General features: G+C 50.1%; 1 protein-coding gene across 1 annotated transcript in view; it reads left to right on the top strand.

Annotated features, from left to right (window-relative positions):
* The window catches only part of MCM4 (minichromosome maintenance complex component 4), a 128,448-nt gene that overhangs the window by 56,094 nt on the left and 52,975 nt on the right, over nucleotides 1-19,379 (top strand). Inside the window, exons 8-12 of the mRNA XM_075316356.1 lie at nucleotides 6,792-6,930; nucleotides 14,496-14,716; nucleotides 16,425-16,545; nucleotides 17,471-17,730; nucleotides 18,141-18,506. Coding sequence (XP_075172471.1) covers nucleotides 6,792-6,930; nucleotides 14,496-14,716; nucleotides 16,425-16,545; nucleotides 17,471-17,730; nucleotides 18,141-18,506 — 1,107 coding nt within the window. The remainder of the gene's footprint in view (nucleotides 1-6,791; nucleotides 6,931-14,495; nucleotides 14,717-16,424; nucleotides 16,546-17,470; nucleotides 17,731-18,140; nucleotides 18,507-19,379) is intronic.

Below are 19,379 nucleotides of genomic sequence, written 5' to 3'. Positions count from 1 at the left end.
GTTAAGGTTGACTTTACAAGGCTGGAGCCTTCACATGCCGCGCTCCTTCACCATCCTCTGAGGCTCTGGCTTGAAGTGGGAGCCATCACGGTCCTCTCTGCTTTGCAGGAGACCGGTCTCCATCCGCAGCCCTGTCAGGTTCCTGCCGGACGGAGCGCTTAACCCCCCCCCCCAGGGACATGGCCCTGCGTTTCAAAAGCTAAGTATTGAGACGTTTTTCAGGGGTCCCGGGTACATCTATTATGGGGAGAGTGTGTCTTTTGACTTTGCTGTGAATTCCGGCCGGTTCTCTGGGTTTTTCCTGAGAACCGCGCCGAGGGTGCCTGCTCGTCGGCCGCATGTAAAAATCTAGGCCCCGGCTTCAGTTGCGGCCTAGTTTCGGTTTCAGCTTCCCCTGCATGTCATTCATGCAGGGGAACAGTGTGGCGCCGCCCACCGGCCGTTCAGCAGAGGGGAGGACACTCCTCTCTGAGGAGATGTTTCCCTCCCCTGTATCTCTCCTTGGCCCTCCGGTTTCCCACTCTTGGGCTAATCCCCGCCCCCCCTCCTCACTCCAGCGCCATTTTATCAGCGTTTTCACACTGATCGGCGCTGGCTGCTGCAGCTGCTGCATCCTGGAAAGCAGACGCTTCACTGGGGGTCCGAGCTGTGGAATCCGGAGGGCACACACGGTCTGGTAAGCCACAACCTCTGGTTGTGGGCTTTATTATACACTCTCAGGGGGTCATTCTACAGGAGTGTATTCTTTACTGCAGAGTCTCCACCTCAGCAGCATGTCTGTCACTAGGAGCAAGTCTGCTAAGCTGTACGCTATATGCACTGCATGTAAGCTCATTCTGCAAGAACCGAGCACATATCCACATTGTGATGCCTGCTCTAACATGGTGGTGCCTCAGCCTGGAGCCTCTTCAGGGGTCCCTTCGGCTGCTCCGGCCCCGGTGGCTGAACCCCCGGCTTGGGTAGCATCTTTTTCCAGAGCTATTTCCCAGTCTTTTGCCGACTCCATGGGACAGCTGTCCCGGACTCTGCTGACCATGCATCAGCCCCCTTCTCAGGGCGCCTCTGCTGCTCCGAGCTCTGCAGAGCTCTCAGAGCATGTTTTAGGACCCCGTCCTCCTAAACGGAGACGCAGGGACCCTTCTCCTTCCTCGTCCCACGGCTCTGATTCACAAGCTGAATTGCAGGGCGAGGAGGATACTTTTACTGTGGGCTCAGACGCTACCTCTATGTACCCCATTGACTTATCTGAGGGTGATGCGGATGTTAGTGACTTGATTGCATCCATTAACTCCGTACTGAACCTCAATCCCCCAGTGTCAGAGGAACAAGCCTCTCTGGTAGAAATACACCAGTTTACCTCTCCTAAGAGAGCTAGGAGTACGTTTTTTAACCACTCCAGTTTTCAGGCCACTGTTACCAAGCCCAGGGCCTGTCCTGACAAACGCTTCCCAAAGCGTAGTTCTGATGACCGTTTTCCCTTTCCACCAAAGGTGGTTAAGGAGTGGGCTCAGTCCCCAAAGGTAGACCCTCCGGTGTCTAGAATCTCAGCCCGGACAGTCGTATCTGTGGCCGATGGCACCTCTCTTAAGGATCCCACTGACCGCCAGGTTGACCTTCTGGCCAAATCTGTATATGAGGCGGCAGGAGCCTCGTTCTCCCCGTCTTTTGCAGCAGTGTGGGCTCTTAAGGCAGTCTCTGCCTCTCTGGCGGAGATACATTCCCTCGCCAGGGACTCTATACCCGAGATGGTTGCCTTAACTTCCCAGGCTTCGGCTTTTTCATCCTACGCCATGTCTGCCATTCTGGAGGCTTCTCACCGCACGGCGGTGGCTTCCGCTAATTCTCTCGCGATCCGCAGGATTTTGTGGCTTCGAGAGTGGAAAGCAGACGCTTCTTCTAAGAAGTACCTTGCTGGGCTCCCCTTTGCTGGGTCCCGGCTGTTCGGTGAACAACTGGATGAAATTATTAAGGAAGCTACTGGTGGGAAGAGTACTTCCTTGCCACAAACTAAAACCAGGAAACCTGTCCAGGGCAGGAACCAGTCGAGGTTTCGTTCCTTTCGTTCCTCTAACTGGTCATCCTCTAAGCCACCAGCTTCGTCCACTACCTCAGCCAAGGATCGTAAACCCAACTGGCGCGCGAAGCCACGTCCTCAGAAGAACGGAGGAGCCGCTGCCACTAAGGCAGCCTCCTCTTGACTATCTGGCTGCGCCAGCAACGTCCTTGGTCGGTGGCAGGCTCTCCCACTTTGGCGACGTGTGGTTTCAGCACGTCTCCGATCAGTGGGTGCGGGATATCATCTCCCACGGCTACAGGATAGAATTTTCTTCCAGCCCGCCAAACAGATTTTTTCTGTCCATTCCCCCCTGCTCCAAAGCCGCCGCCTTCTCACAGGCCGTGGCATCCTTGCAGGCCAACGGTGTAATTGTTCCGGTTCCCGCCTGGGAACGGTTCAGAGGTTTCTACTCAAACCTCTTCCTAGTCCCCAAGAAGGACGGTTCCTTCTGGCCCATTTTGGATCTCAAGCTTCTCAACAAGCATGTTCAGGTGCGGCGCTTTCGCATGGAATCTCTGAGATCGGTCATTGCCTCAATGACCCAAGGAGATTTTCTAGCATCCATCGACATCAGGGATGCCTATCCTCATGTGCCTATTGCGGTTTCCCACCAACGTTGGCTACGCTTTGCAGTCGGAGAGGAACATTTCCAATTCGTGGCTCTCCCCTTCGGGTCAGCCACGGCCCCTCGGGTATTCACCAAGGTCATGGCAGCAGTGGTTGCAGTCCTGCATCTCCAGGGGTTGGCAGTAATCCCCTACCTGGACGACCTTCTAGTCAAGGCCTCATCCAGTGCAGACTGCCAGCGGAGCGTCTCGCTCACTCTCGCCACGCTTGTTCAATTCGGGTGGCTTGTCAATCTGTCCAAGTCCACTTTGATCCCGACCCAGGAACTTACGTACCTAGGGATGCAATTCGAGACTCTGCCGGCACTTGTGAAGCTGCCCTTAGTCAAACAGCAGTCCCTTCATCTGGCGGTGCGCTCTCTGTTGAAGCCCCGCCGTCATTCCATCAGGCACCTCATGCAGGTGCTGGGTCAGATGGTGGCGTCAATGGAAGCGGTTCCCTTTGCCCAGTTCCATCTGCGTCCCCTGCAGCTGGACATTCTCCGCTGTTGGGACAAGCGGACCTCTTCCTTGCACAGGCTAGTGGCTCTGTCGCCGCAGACCAGGAGCTCTCTTCAGTGGTGGCTTCGGCCCCTCTCTCTGTCACAGGGACGCTCCTTCCTGACTCCGTCCTGGGTGATCCTCACCACGGATGCCAGCCTCTCCGCCTGGGGAGCAGTATTTCTCCACCACCGAGCACAGGGCACTTGGACTCCGTCCGAATCAGCCCTCTCGATCAATGTGCTGGAAATCAGGGCTGTTCTTCTAGCGCTCGTAGCCTTTCACCACCTGTTGGCGGGCAAGCACATTCGAGTCCAGTCGGACAACGCGACAGCGGTTGCCTACATCAATCACCAGGGTGGGACTCGCAGCCGCCTGGCGATGTTGGAGGTTCAACGAATCCTTCAGTGGACGGAGGACTCCAAGTCCACCATATCCGCAGTCCACATCCCAGGCGTAGAAAACTGGGAGGCCGATTATCTCAGCCGTCAAACCGTGGACAGCGGCGAGTGGGCCCTGCATCCGGCAGTGTTCAGGTCAATCTGCCGCAAGTGGGGCACTCCGGAAGTGGATCTAATGGCATCCTGGCACAACAACAAAGGTCCGGTTTACGTGGCTCGCTCCCACGATCCTCAGGCCTTCGCAGCGGACGCGCTGGTTCAAGATTGGTCCCAGTTCCGTCTGGCCTATGTGTTTCCCCCTCTAGCGCTCTTGCCCAGGGTTCTGCGCAAAATCAGAATGGAGGGCCGTCGGGTCATAATCATTGCTCCAGACTGGCCCAGGCGAGCTTGGTACCCAGACCTCCGTCTGTCCGTAGAAATGCCGTGGCATCTCCCGGACCGTCCAGACCTTCTCTCTCAAGGTCCGTTTTTCCGCCAGAATTCTGCGGCTCTCAGATTGACGGCGTGGCTCTTGAGTCCTGGATCCTGACTGCTTCAGGCATTCCTTCTGAGGTCATCTCCACTATGACTCAGGCTCGGAAGTCTTCCTCGGCCAAGATTTACCACAGGACTTGGAGGATTTTCCTGTCCTGGTGTCGCTCTTCCGGCCATGCTCCTTGGCCGTTCTCCTTGCCGACCATCCTGTCCTTTCTACAGTCCGGTCTGCAGCTAGGACTGTCCCTCAATTCCCTCAAGGGACAGGTGTCGGCTCTGTCGGTATTATTCCAGCGGCGTATCGCCCGACTGGCTCAGGTGCGCACCTTCATGCAGGGCGCATCTCACCTCATTCCTCCTTACCGGCGGCCTTTGGATCCCTGGGATCTTAATCTGGTCCTCACGGCCTTACAGAAACCCCCCTTTGAGCCTCTTAGGGAGGTTCCTTTGTTTAGACTTTCACAGAAAGTGGTTTTTCTAGTAGCCATAACTTCTCTCAGGAGAGTCTCTGATTTGGCTGCGCTCTCTTCGGAGTCGCCTTTTTTAGTGTTTCACCAAGACAAGGTGGTTCTCCGTCCGACTCCGGATTTTCTCCCTAAGGTGGTGTCTTCTTTCCACCTTAACCAGGACATTTCGTTGCCTTCCCTTTGTCCGGCCCCTGTTTATCGCTTTGAGAAGGCGTTGCATACCTTGGATTTGGTGCGGGTGCTCCGAATCTATGTGTCACGCACCGCCGCTTTTAGGCGGTGCACCTCACTTTTTGTGCTAACCACGGGTCAGCGCAAGGGTCTCTCGGCTTCTAAACCGACCCTAGCTCGTTGGATTAGGTCGGCCATCTCCGATGCCTACCAGTGTTCTCAGGTGCCCCCACCGCCAGGGATTAAGGCGCACTCGACCAGAGATGTCGGTGCCTCCTTGGCTTTCAGGCACCAGGCTACGGCTCAGCAGGTTTGTCAGGCTGCCACTTGGTCTAGTCTGCACACCTTTTCGAAGCACTACCAAGTGCATGCTCATGCTTCGGCAGATGCGAGCTTGGGCAGACGCATCCTTCAGGCGGCTGTCGCCCATTTGTGAAGTTAGGTTTTGCCTACTTCTCAGTTTGGTTTATTTCCCACCCATGGACTGCTTTGAGACGTCCCATGGTCTGGGTCTCCCATAAGGAACGATGAAGAAAAAGAGAATTTTGTTTACTTACCGTAAATTCTTTTTCTTATAGTTCCGACATGGGAGACCCAGCACCCTCCCTGTTGCCTGTTGGCAGTTCTTGTTCCGTGTGTTTCACCGGCTGTTGTTGTAGACAGAGGTTCCGTTTTTTCCGAGTTTTACTCTCTCTACTTATGGGTGGATGTCCTCCTTCAGCTTTTGCACTGAACTGGTTAGATTGTCATCCAGGGGGTGTATATAGCCCGGAGGGAGGAGCTACACTTTTAGTGTAGTACTTTGTGTGTCCTCCGGAGGCAGAAGCTATACACCCATGGTCTGGGTCTCCCATGTCGGAACTATAAGAAAAAGAATTTAGGGTAAGTAAACAAAATTCTCTTTTTCTGGGGGTTTGATAGAGTTGTTAACATTTCTTAAATGAAACAAGAACACCTTGGATATATACATGTTCCATTGTCTATACCCCTAGAGCCTTCAAAAATTGAACATCTTGTGAATGTAGTAATTTGGGAAAAGCCCTATTATCAAAAAGGCGGATTCTCCTACTGTGTCACTTCATTGGAAAATGTCTCCAAATTTGAACTAAGAGTCTATGAATCGGCAAGTAGTGCAAGTATTGTTCAGGTGCCTCAAAGACCGAAATAGTTTGTGGTGTCCAGAGTTAGGAGTGCTTCTCACATAGCGAGATCGCTGCTGAGTCACGGTTTTTGTGACGCACCAGTGACCTCATTAGCGATCTCGCTGTGTGTGACACTAAGCAGCGATCTGGCCCCTGCTGTGAAATCGCTGCTCGTTACACACAGTGCTGGTTCATTTTTTGGACGTTGCTCTCCCGCTGTGAAGCACACATCGCTGTGTTTGACAGCGCGAGAGCAACGATCTGAATGTGCAGGGAGCCGGCTTCTGACAGCTGCGGACGCTGGTAACCAAGATACACATCGGGTAACCAAGCAAAGCGCTTTGCTTGGTTACCCGATATTTACCTTAGTTACTAGCGTCCGCCGCTCTCAGGCTGCCAGTGCCGGCTCCTTGCTCCCTGCACGCGTAGCCAGAGTACACATCGGGTAAATAAGCAAAGCGGTTTGCTTATTAACCCGATGTGTACTCTGGCTACAAGTGCAGGGAGCCAGCACTAAGCGGTGTGCGCTGGTAACCAAGGTAAATATCAAGTAACCAAGTGAAGCATTTTGCTTGGTTACCCGATATTTACCTTAGTTACCAAGCGCAGCATCGCTTCCACGCGTCGCTGGGGGCTGGTACCATGTAGCGATGCACCAGCGATCCTGAACAGGTCATATCGTGTTCGGAATCTCTGGTACGCCCTTTAGTGAGACGGTACCCTTAGGCAAATGATTATTTGCTATCCATTGTTGTAGAAAGTGAAGTTGGTCAGCTAAGTAGTATGGAAAGAAGACGCTGCCCCTGTTTCATCACTGGGTCTTTGACAAAGTGGTCAGTGTCAGTTTTAGCCCCGTATAAGGATAATAGGAGTTGATTGTGGCAAAGTTCTGTGGCACTAGAGAGGCTGAATATTCCAGAAAACATTTATGTTTATTAAGAAATATCATTTTAATAACATTTATCTTTTTCTAGGAAGTTATACCGACCTTTGATATGGCTGTTAACCAGCTTTTCTTTGAGCGTTTCCCTGATTCGATCTTGGAACATCAGATCCAAGTGAGACCTTTTAATGCCTTAAAGACAAGAAATATGCGCAGTTTGAATCCTGAAGGTAATGTTTGCAGCAATAAATGTAGATTTTTTTTGACAAATCATTTTTAGGTATTACATACACAATTATTTTTCTTATTTTATTTGTTGTCCACTAAACAGCCGACTTAATTCAATCGGGCTGTTTAATTTTTGTTCCTTTTTTTTTTTTTTTTTTTTTTTTACTTGATCTGAGAAACTGATTTTTGGGATCATACTTGGTCATTTCTGACAGCTGTTTCAAAATCAGGGAAAGTTAGGTGAATGCAGCCTAAAGGTACCGTCACACTAAGCGACGCTCCAGCGATCCCACCAGCAACCTGACCTGGCAGGGATCGCTGGAGCGTCGCTACACGGGTTGCTTGTGAGCACCAGCAACCAGTGACCAGCCCCCAGCCAACAGCGACGCGTGGAAGCGATGCTGCGCTTGGTAACTAAGGTAAATATCGGGTAACCAACCCAATATTTACCTTGGTTACCAGCGCACACCGCTTAGCGCTGGCTCCCTGCACACCTAGCCAGAGTACACATCGGGTTAATTACCCGATGATTACTCCCAGCTACGTGTGCAGAGAGCAGGAGCCAGCACTGGCAGTGTGAGAGCAGCGGACGCTGGTAACGAAGGTAAATGTCGGGTAACCAAGGGAAGGGCTTCTTTGTTACTCGATGTTTACCGTGGTTACCAACGTCCGCAGAAGCCGGCTCCCTGCTCACTGCACATTCAGTTGTTGCTGTCTCGCTGTCACACACAGCGATCTGTGCTTCACAGCGGGAAAGCAACAACTAAAAAATGGTCCAGGACACTCAGCAACAACCAACGACCTAACAGCAGGGGCCGGGTTGTTGCTGGATGTCACACACAGCGACATCACTAGCAACATCGCTGCTACATCACAAAAGTCGTGCCTCAGCAGCGATGTTACTAGCGATGTTGCTTAGTGAGACGTGGCCTTAATGCTAGCTGCAAACGTCTGCAATTCCTGTTCCCTGTGCGGACCATGATGTACTGACTGGCCATGGGCCATTGGCATATATTAGTCTGAGTTTGGACTGTGAATTGTGAACATATGAAGCTGATTTGCTGTTTATGTCTCAATGATCTTCAGCAAAGCGATTGTTAATTTCTTGCTTTGCAGATACATCTTATATTAAGTGTAATCTCAGGTCTTTAGAAATGCAAAACGACTAACAAATATTAATGCTTTTCTTTGTCGCTCCATTGGGAGACCCAGACAATTGGGTGTATAGCTACTGCCTCCGGAGGCCACACAAAGCACTACACTTAAAAGTGTAAGGCCCCTCCCCTTCTGCCTATACACCCCCCGTGGGATCACGGGCTCCTCAGTTTTCATGCTTTGTGCGAAGGAGGTCAGACATCCACGCATAGCTCCACTGTTTAGTCAGCAGCAGCTGCTGACTATGTCGGATGGAAGAAAAGAGGGCCCATACTAGGGCCCCCAGCATGCTCCCTTCTCACCCCACTTTTGTCGGCGGTGTTTAAGGTTGAGGTATCCATTGCGGGTACGGAGGCTGGAGCCCACATGCTGCATCCTTCCCCATCCCCCTTAGGGCTCTGGGTGAAGTGGGATTTTACCGGTCTCCAGGCACTGAGACCGTGCTCCATCCACAGCCCCTGGAAAATCTGCTGGATATGGAGCTGAGTATCGTCAGGGACATGGCCCTGCTACATCAAGGTACTCTGTGTCCCCATACAGACGCAGACACACTGCAGCATTGCTGAGTGTGTTAGTGCGCCGGGGACAACAGCGCGCGCGCTGGTGCCACTACTCACTACAGCTCTGCTGAGTGAGTCTATGTATTGCGAACTGCCGCGCCGGCCGCTGCTGTTAGTTTAAAAGATGCTGCGGCGCGGCTGGGACTTGTGGTGCGCCGGGGACTTCCGCGCTGGCCGTGCATGTATGATGGCCGCGCTTATTAATCGAGTCCCCGGCTTTTGCGGCCTAGTTTCGTTTCGTTCCCGCCCCCAGGCCTGCCAGTCAGGGGAAGGGCGGGACGCTGTACAGAATGTCAGCGCAGAGGGCTGGAGTCTATTTACATACTCCAGCCCTCACACTGGGCACAGTGGGACACCAGTTTCCCGCACTTTGTCTGCGGCACGCCCACGGTCCGCCCCTCTTCACAGAACGCCGGCAGCCATTCCTGTGGTGCAGTCTGAGCTGGAGAGGGGAGACAGGTTCTGGGAGACCCAGACACGGGATTCTGGCGACCACACACCCGCGTTTGAGCGGGCGGTAAGCGGCACCTCTGGTGCTGACCCCACTTAGTGCCAAAGTGTACATTTGTGTTTTTATGCTTGCATGCTATACATGGCACTGTACGGTCGCTAGTGATTCTTGGCTATATACCCTCCTATATTGCTCAGAGGAGACAACAGCATGTCATCCGCAAAAAGCAAGGGTGCCAAGGCACAGGCTTTCTATGCTGCTTGCACCGCATGTGAGGCTACTCTACCTGCAGGTTCCACTGACCCCCACTGTGTGCAGTGCTCGGCCCCTGTGGCAACTGCTCGGCCGGGGCCTCTGCTAGAGGTGACCCAGGGAGAACCACCTGTGAATACTGTCCAGGTGACGGGGACAGAGTTTGCAGTCTTTGCTGATAGATTGTCTGTGACTATGACTAAAATTCTAGAAACTTTGCAGTCTAGACCAGTAACTCAGACCAGGGGCACTGTTGACTCATTGCTCCCTGGTCCCCTTCAATTGGAACAGCTCCGCGCTCCGGGGGTGTCCCATGCATCCCAGGGTGAAGGCTCTGACACGGACGACAGTCCCAGACAGCCTAAGCGAGCTCGCTATGAGCGGCCCTCGACTTCATCACACTGGTCAGGGTCCCAGCAGGAGGACTCTCTGTGTGATGAGGCGGAGGTAGCTGATCAGGATTCTGATCCTGAGACCGCTCTCAATTTGGATACGCCTGATGGTGACGCCATAGTGAATGATCTTATAGCGTCCATCAATAGAATGTTGGATATTTCTCCCCCAGCTCCTCCGGTGGAGGAGTCAGCTTCACAGCAGGAGAAATTCCATTTCAGGTATCCCAAGCGTAAATTAAGTACTTTTCTGGACCATTCTGACTTTAAAGAGACAGTCCAGAAACACCACGCTTACCCAGATAAGCGTTTCTCCAAACGGATTAAGGATACACGTTATCCCTTTCCCCCTGACGTGGTCAAAGGCTGGACCCAGTGTCCCAAGGTGGATCCCCCTATATCCAGGCTTGCGGCTAGATCCATAGTTGCAGTGGAGGATGGGGCTGCACTTAAAGATGCCACTGACAGTCAGATGGAGCTCTGGTTGAAATCCATCTATGAAGCTATCGGCGCGTCGTGTGCTCCAGCATTCGCAGCCGTATGGGCACTCCAGGCTATTTCAGCTGGTCTTACACAGATTGACACGGTCACACGTACATCTGTTCCGCAGGTGGCATCCTTAACCTCTCAAATGTCTGCATTTGCGTCTTACGCGATTAATGCTGTCCTGGACTCTACGAGCCGTACGGCAGTGGCGTCAGCCAACTCCGTGGTTCTACGCAGAGCCTTATGGTTGGAATGGAAGGCAGATGCTGCGTCCAAAAAGTGCTTAACCAGTCTGCCATTTTCTGGTGATCGACTGTTTGGTGAGCGTTTGGATGAAATCATTAAGCAGTCCAAGGGTAAGGATTCATCCTTACCTCAGCCCAGACAAACCAAACCCCAACAGAGGAGGGGACAGTCGGGGTTTCGGTCCTTTCGAGGCTCGGGCAGGTCCCAATTCTCCTCGTCCAAAAGGACTCAAAAGGATCAGAGGAGCTCAGATTCTTGGCGGGCTCAGTCACGCCCAAAAAAGACAGCCGGAAGACCCGCTACCAAGGCGGCTTCCTCATGACTTTCGGCCTCCTCTCTCCGCATCCTCGGTCGGTGGCAGGCTCTCCCGCTTTGGCGACGTTTGGCTGCCACAGGTCCAAGACCGTTGGGTGAGAGACATTCTGTCCCACGGGTACAGGATAGAGTTCAGTTCTCGTCCTCCAACTCGATTCTTCAGAACGTCTCCGCCTCCCGACCGAGCCGATGCTCTTCTGCAAGCGGTGTGCACTCTAAAGGCAGAAGGAGTGGTGATCCCGGTTCCTCTTCAGGAGCAAGGTCACGGTTTTTACTCCAATTTGTTTGTGGTACCAAAAAAGGACGGATCTTTCCGTCCCGTTCTGGACCTAAAACTTCTCAACAAGTACGTGAAAACCAGACGATTCCGGATGGAATCCCTCCGCTCCGTCATCGCCGCAATGTCTCAAGGAGATTTCCTAGCATCAATAGACATCAAGGATGCTTATCTCCACGTGCCGATTGCTCCAGAGCATCAGCGTTTTCTACGCTTCGTGATAGGAGACGAACACCTTCAGTTCGTAGCTCTGCCTTTCGGTCTGGCGACAGCCCCACGGGCCTTCACCAAGGTCATGGCAGCAGTAGTAGCAGTCCTGCACTCTCAGGGACACTCTGTGATCCCTTACTTAGACGATCTGCTTGTCAAGGCTCCCTCTCAAGAGGCATGCCAACACAGCCTGAACGTTGCGCTGGAGACTCTCCAGAGTTTCGGGTGGATCATCAACTTTTCCAAGTCAAATCTGACCCCGACCCAATCGCTAACGTATCTTGGCATGGAGTTTCATACTCTCTCAGCGGTAGTGAAGCTTCCGCTGGACAAACAGCGTTCACTACAGACAGGGGTGCGATCTCTCCTTCAAGACCAGTTACACCCCTTGAGACGCCTCATGCACTTCCTAGGGAAGATGGTAGCAGCAATGGAGGCAGTCCCTTTCGCGCAGTTTCATCTGCGTCCACTACAATGGGACATTCTCCGCCAATGGGACGGGAAGTCGACGTCCCTCGACAGGAACGTCTCCCTTTCTCAGGCGGCCAAGGAATCTCTTCAGTGGTGGCTTCTTCCCACCTCTTTGTCAAAGGGAAAGTCCTTCCTACCCCCATCCTGGGCGGTGGTCACGACGGACGCGAGTCTGTCAGGGTGGGGAGCGGTTTTTCTCCACCACAGGGCTCAGGGTACGTGGACTCAGCAAGAGTCCACCCTTCAGATCAATGTTCTGGAAATCAGAGCAGTGCATCTTGCCCTACAAGCCTTCCAGCAGTGGCTGGAAGGCAAGCAGATCCGAATTCAGTCGGACAACTCCACAGCGGTGGCATACATCAACCACCAAGGAGGAACACGCAGTCGGCAAGCCTTCCAGGAAGTCCGGCGGATTCTGACGTGGGTGGAAGACACGGCATCCACCATATCCGCAGTTCACATCCCAGGCGTGGACAACTGGGAAGCAGATTTTCTCAGTCGCCAGGGTATGGACGCAGGGGAATGGTCTCTTCACCCGGACGTGTTTCAGGAGATCTGTCGCCGCTGGGGGATGCCGGACGTCGACCTAATGGCGTCCCGGCACAACAACAAGGTCCCAGCTTTCATGGCGCGGTCTCACGATCACCGAGCTCTGGCGGCGGACGCCTTAGTTCAAGATTGGTCGCAGTTCCGGCTACCTTATGTGTTCCCTCCTCTGGCACTGTTGCCCAGAGTGCTGCGCAAGATCAGGTCCGACTGCCGCCGCGCCATCCTCGTCGCTCCAGACTGGCCGAGGAGGTCGTGGTACCCGGATCTGTGGCACCTCACGGTAGGCCAACCGTGGGCGCTACCAGACCGACCAGACTTGCTGTCTCAAGGGCCGTTTTTCCATCGGAATTCTGCGGCCCTGAACCTGACTGTGTGGCCATTGAGTCCTGGATCCTAGCGTATTCAGGGTTATCTCAAGAGGTTATTGCCACCATGAGACAGGCTAGAAAACCAACCTCCGCCAAGATCTACCACAGGACGTGGAAGATATTCTTATCTTGGTGTTCTGCTCAGGGATTTCCTCCCTGGCCATTTGCATTGCCTACTTTTCTTTCCTTCCTACAATCCGGTTTGGAAAAAGGTTTGTCGCTAGGCTCCCTTAAAGGACAGGTCTCAGCGCTATCTGTATTTTTTCAGAAGCGCCTAGCACGACTTCCTCAGGTACGCACGTTCCTGCAAGGGGTTTGTCATATCGTCCCTCCTTACAAGCGGCCGTTAGAGCCCTGGGATCTGAACAGGGTTCTAATTGCTCTCCAGAAGCCGCCTTTCGAGCCTATGAGGGATGTTTCCCTTTCTCGCCTTTCACAGAAAGTGACTTTTCTTGTAGCGGTCACCTCTCTTCGGAGAGTGTCCGAGCTAGCAGCGCTGTCATGCAGATCTCCCTTCCTGGTGATTCACCAGGACAAGGTGGTCCTGCGCCCGATTCCGGAGTTTCTCCCTAAGGTGGTATCCCCCTTTCATCTCAATCAGGATATCTCCTTACCTTCTTTGTGTCCTCATCCAGTTCATCAATGTGAAAAGGATTTGCATTTGTTGGATCTAGTGAGAGCACTCAGAATCTACATTTCCCGCACGGCGCCCCTGCGCCGATCGGATGCACTCTTTGTCCTTGTCGCTGGTCAGCGTAAAGGGTCGCAAGCTTCCAAATCCACCTTGGCTCGGTGGATCAAGGAACCAATTTTTGAAGCCTACCGTTCCGCGGGGCTTCCGGTTCCCTCAGGGCTGAAGGCCCATTCTACCAGAGCCGTGGGTGCGTCCTGGGCATTACGGCACCAGGCTACGGCTCAGCAGGTGTGCCAGGCGGCTACCTGGTCGAGTCTGCACACTTTTACCAAGCATTATCAGGTGCATACCTACACTTCGGCGGATGCCAGCCTAGGTAGACAAGTCCTTCAGGCGGCGGTTGCCCACCTGTAGGAAAGGGCTGTTTTACGGTCCTGTCACGAGGGTTATTTTACCCACCCAGGGACTGCTTTTGGACGTCCCAATTGTCTGGGTCTCCCAATGGAGCGACAAAGAAGAAGGGAATTTTGTTTACTTACCGTAAATTCCTTTTCTTCTAGCTCCAATTGGGAGACCCAGCGCCCGCCCTGTTTTCTTAGGGATTTTTGTTTTTTTCGGGTACACATGTTGTTCATGTTGATTGGTTTCAGTTCTCCGATGTTCCTTCGGATTGAATTTGTTTTTAAACCAGTTATTGGCTTTCCTCCTTCTTGCTTTTGCACTAAAACTGAGGAGCCCGTGATCCCACGGGGGGTGTATAGGCAGAAGGGGAGGGGCCTTACACTTTTAAGTGTAGTGCTTTGTGTGGCCTCCGGAGGCAGTAGCTATACACCCAATTGTCTGGGTCTCCCAATTGGAGCTAGAAGAAAAGGAATTTACGGTAAGTAAACAAAATTCCTTTCTTTTCTACTTTTGTCCAACTCTTCTTTTAATTAGTCTTCTTGCTTAATTCAACAACTGCAGTTTAACAATTGAAGCTAAATTCTGGTATCTGTGGTCGATATCCGTTTTTATACTAAACAGTAATGGCCGCTCTGTGAAATGTCATCCTAATATAAAAGCAGAACTTGGCAAGGTTCAGATCCTCACTCACATGTTTTCTATCATGCTCATATGCATGTACTATTGACTATCTCTTTTTAAATGGCAATTGAATTAATTGTAATGGGAATGATGTTTTTTTTTCTAAATTGTTTTCCAGATATTGATCAGTTGATCACAATTGGTGGAATGGTGATCAGGACTTCCCAGATCATCCCAGAAATGCAGGAAGCGTTCTTTAAATGTCAAGTATGCTCCTTCAGTACCCGAGTGGAGATTGACAGAGGCCGTATTGCAGAACCATCTGTCTGCAAACACTGTAACACCACACACAGCATGGCATTGATTCACAATCGCTCTATGTTTTCAGATAAACAAATGGTATGTTTCTTGAGTTTTCACTTTGTAACACACGTCTATACTCCTTGACTTTTTTTGCAATCAAGGCTGAATTTGCAAGCAAGACTACATTGAAAACTTGAATCTTAATGAGAACCTGTCAGCAGGATTTAGCAATATAAAGGATATGCATGGCCATAATGGCGCTGTTATAATGATTAAACCGATGATACCTTTGGTGAAAGAATCCGATCTCTGGTTGATATTAAGCCTCAGAAGTTTTCTTCTATTGACGGCTCTGTAAATTGGGGCGCGACTGGGGAATAATGCTTTCTTCTGCTCTCCTCTCTTGCCTCCTTTTTGAAATATTACACTGCCAACATTGGGGTGGGCTTCACGTTTATAGTATGATTCCATGGCCAGTCTTCAGGTCCTTAATAAAATGGGTCCTGAAGCGGCGCAGGTCAAGATGTCAATTTAATGAAGACGTCATTGAGCCAGCCAACATCTTGATCTGCATAATATGCTGCCTCCATCATCATTTTATTGAAGACCGGCTATGAAATAACACTGCACACGTGCCACCCACCCCAGTGACAGCAGTGGCGTAAAATTTCATAAAGCAGGCCGGTGACTGAATATTCAGTGACTTGTCATAGACACACAGGAGGCAGGCGGAGGTGCAGAAGACCCTACCCTCAGTCCATCCCCGATGCACAGAGCTGTCATTAGAAAACTTCAGAGGCTGATTAAACAACCAGAGATCTAAAGGGGGCTTTACAAGATGTCGTTGGGGTCACGGAATTCATGACGCACATCCGGCCTCATTAATGATGTCGTTGCCTGTGAAACGTACGAACAACTGCTAACGATCAAATTACTCACCTAATCGTTGATCGTTGACACGTCGTTCTAATCTCATATATCGTTGCTGTTGCAGGACGCAGGTTGTTCATCGTTCCTGAGGCTGCACACATCGCTACGTGTGACACCCCAGGAACGACGAACACCGTACCTGCGTCCTCCGGCAACTAGTGACATAGATATAGAATAGATACAAAACCAAAAAAAAAATACAATGAAACTTGAAAGGCTTTGCATGATTGTAGCCATATACAGTTTGTTACAATAAAGAGCATTTAAGACCATTTATATCAATCTGGTTTGAACCATTATAAAGGTATAAAATCCATAAACTACAACATAGACAGCAAAGGTTTACCATTCATACCATAGAGGCATATAATGGTCAGTCGAAGGAAAAGAGATAAAGAAACAGGGAGGTAGACAAAGTGAATGATGACAGGGAAAAGGATCATGGGGAAGGGCAAGGAAGGGCCGGGAATAACTAGCAGGGAAAATCTAGGTAGAGTTTCAACTCGCCCCAAAGAGGGACCTGAAGTCCGGAGAATTAATGGTGCCATTATGACCATGCCTTTCCATTATATTGCGAAATCCTGTTGACAGGTTCTCTTTAAAGGGCTTGTCCACTTTATGAATGAAAGTTGGAAAATATATTTAACTGATGGCATGGACAGCCCCTTTAACTGAAGGTCCCCTCTATCAGTCTGAACAGTAAAACTGTTAACAGGCAAATGTCTCGTCATTTTTCAAAATTCCTCAGTTTGCTTCATTGGATGCAAGCACTTGTTTAGTTGAAGCTGGATACCCAGCTAGTCAGCAGGTGTTGGGGCTTTTTATATTGCATCTGATTGTAGTCTTACATGTTTGATATTTTATTACTTTGTAGATAAAGCTACAGGAGTCTCCCGAGGATATGCCAGCCGGACAGACTCCTCACACTACAATTTTATATGGACACAATGACTTGGTGGATAAGGTGCAGCCTGGAGATCGGGTCAATGTAACGGGTAGGTCTGTTTTAAGTCATAGCTTGTATTGTGTGGAAATACTATAGTGATTCCCATACAGTTATGTACAGAAAAATGCAAGACCTAAATACAGTGGAACCTCGCTTAACGAGTAACCCAGTTAGCGAGTATTTCGCTTAACAAGCAAAGCTTCCTGTAGATTTGTAACTCCGTTTTACGAGCAAGCTTTGCTGAACGAGCATATACTCACCGTACACACTTCCGATCCCATACATCCACCGCGCGCTAACTCGCTCTTGCAGTTCACAAAAACACACACAAGGACGCACAAACAAACACGCACGCACACACACACATATTATACTCCCCTTACTTTCGTTCCATCGCCGGCCTCATGGTACTTGTAGTTCGCCGGTACAGGATGTGTATTGGCAAGCATCGCGACGAGGGAGGAACTTCCGCTGTCAGCCACTACTCAAAGGCAGCGCGCTGGCCAATCAGAGGCAAGCGGCTTTTGCCTTTGACGTCAATGCTCTAGCAGTGGAAGTTCCTACGTTGTCACAATGGTTACCCGATGGAACGGAAGGTAAGGTGTGCATGATATGTGTATGTGTGTGTGTGTGCGTGTTTGTGTGTGTGTTTGTAAATATGTGGAATGGCACAATAGGGGACCAGGATGGGACATTTAACAAGTTGTGGAAAGAATCGTCTGCATTGCAATGATTTCCTATGGGAAATCTTGCTTTGCTGAACGAGTAACTTGGTTAACAAGCACACTCCCAGAACGTATTGTTCTCATTAACCAAGGTTCCACTCTATAAAATATGCACGTGATGCCACACGCACATTTACATGTTTGTATTCTATTGACAGATAAGTAAATACGCCATTAAAGAGGTTTTATTTCTGTTTATGTACAATGGTATAAACTTTTTTTTTTTTCTTTTCTTTTTCTTATTTGCAGGCATTTATAGAGCTGTTCCCATTCGTGTGAACCCAAAAGTCAGAAATGTTAAATCTGTATATAAAACTCATATTGATGTCATCCATTATCGGAAGACCGACTCCAAACGTCTTCATGGAATTGACGATGAGACAGAGCAGAAGTTGTTCACGGAGGAACGTGTGCAGATATTAAAGGAGCTGGCCGCTAAGCCTGACATTTATGAGAGGCTTGCTGCAGCTCTTGCACCCAGTATATATGAGCATGAAGATATCAAAAAGGTGTGTATGTTGTAAACCATTTTGCTTTGAACCCTATAGCAGGGAAAAAATCTAAGTATGCATCATTAAAGCAGATGTGGCTAAAGTGTTGGCATTGGTTGTTTTTATATGGTCTGGACATGTAAAAAGCCACAACTAGCCTTTAGGTTTGTATTTTGCTTCTCCTTTTATAAACTGGCACCACCAGCCGCTATGGACCAGCTTGTTAATGAAAGGCCACTTTTACTGATAAGGGGGTGATATATGTACGCTGCCTCCTGTATTTAGGTTACATTTGAGCTGTGGTCATAATCTAGTTGTGGCTAGTATTTTAGGCACTTACATAGTACATAGGTCTTTGGCAGTCAAAATGTTAACATATTTCAAGTCCTATTTATCAACTTTTTACACCAACATGTCTGTGTTTGCAGGGCATTTTGCTGCAGCTGTTCGGTGGCACACGAAAAGATTTCAGTCATACAGGAAGAGGAAACTTCAGAGCCGAAGTTAATATTCTTCTTTGTGGTGATCCTGGCACAAGTAAATCTCAGCTTCTGCAGTATGTGTACAACCTCGTTCCTAGAGGCCAGTATACGTCTGGGAAGGGCTCGAGTGCTGTAGGTTTAACAGCCTATGTGATGAAGGATCCAGAGACCAGACAGCTTGTCCTCCAAACAGGAGCCCTCGTGCTAAGTGACAACGGCATTTGTTGCATTGATGAGTTTGACAAAATGAATGAAAGTACAAGATCTGTGCTTCATGAAGTCATGGAACAGCAGACCCTATCAATAGCTAAGGTATGTGTGTGCGTGTGCATAGTGTATTAAGCCTAATCATAAAGTAGATGTCGGCTTAAATGGGGTTTTCTACTACTTTTTCACCCACTTGCCATATATCATAGCTTTTCAAAACCATACCTTTTATAATATACTTTTATTAGATGTATAGCTTCTATGAACACATCTCAAGAGGGGTTACCTAGTACTGGACTGTAATGCAGATTCTTCCTCCTCTGATACTTCCTTTTCCGACACAGAAATCAGACCAAATGAAAGGAAGTCATCCCTGGGCTCCTGATGGGGGGTGTGGACGATAAGGAGTGAATGACAGCTGCCTGAGCATGTGTCCAGAAGCACAATTAGTCTGCCTCACACTAGCTGAGCTCAATTTCATTCAGTAGTAACAGCAGGGGATGACACCTTTGCTAGTGAAGTCTCCGAGATCTGCATTTCAAAAGCAAAGGGTTTAGGTAATCAAATCACTGAGGTGGACAGCTGAAAAGTGCCGAAATTTTCATAACAAACTGTGACAGGGCCGAACTGGCCATTTGGCAATTTGCAGATAGGCTGGTACCTACCATGGTACATGCTCTGACGTGGTGTCTTCCAATATCTTCAGCAGTGCATGGTGGACAATGGAGGGGACGTGCTAAGTGCTGGCTCACAGGCTACTGGAATACATGATGGACCTTGTAGTAATAGACAGGGCCGTATTTGCCATTAGGCACTTGAGGGCACGTGCCTGGGGGGCGCCTTCCAGGGGGGCGGCACCCAGACCAAAACTTAAAAAAAATAATTTATTTATTTTTTTTTTTTTAATCTTCCTCCCTCCTCCAAACTCTTTATTAAATCCGGCGCCTTTTTGGAGGAGGGAGGGGGCGCCGCAGTCAT

Source organism: Anomaloglossus baeobatrachus, chromosome 6, assembly GCF_048569485.1.
Source record: "Anomaloglossus baeobatrachus isolate aAnoBae1 chromosome 6, aAnoBae1.hap1, whole genome shotgun sequence".
Classification (NCBI taxonomy): domain Eukaryota; kingdom Metazoa; phylum Chordata; class Amphibia; order Anura; family Aromobatidae; genus Anomaloglossus; species Anomaloglossus baeobatrachus.
Note: the sequence above shows the minus strand (reverse complement) of the source record. Positions and strands in the feature narration are given on the sequence as shown.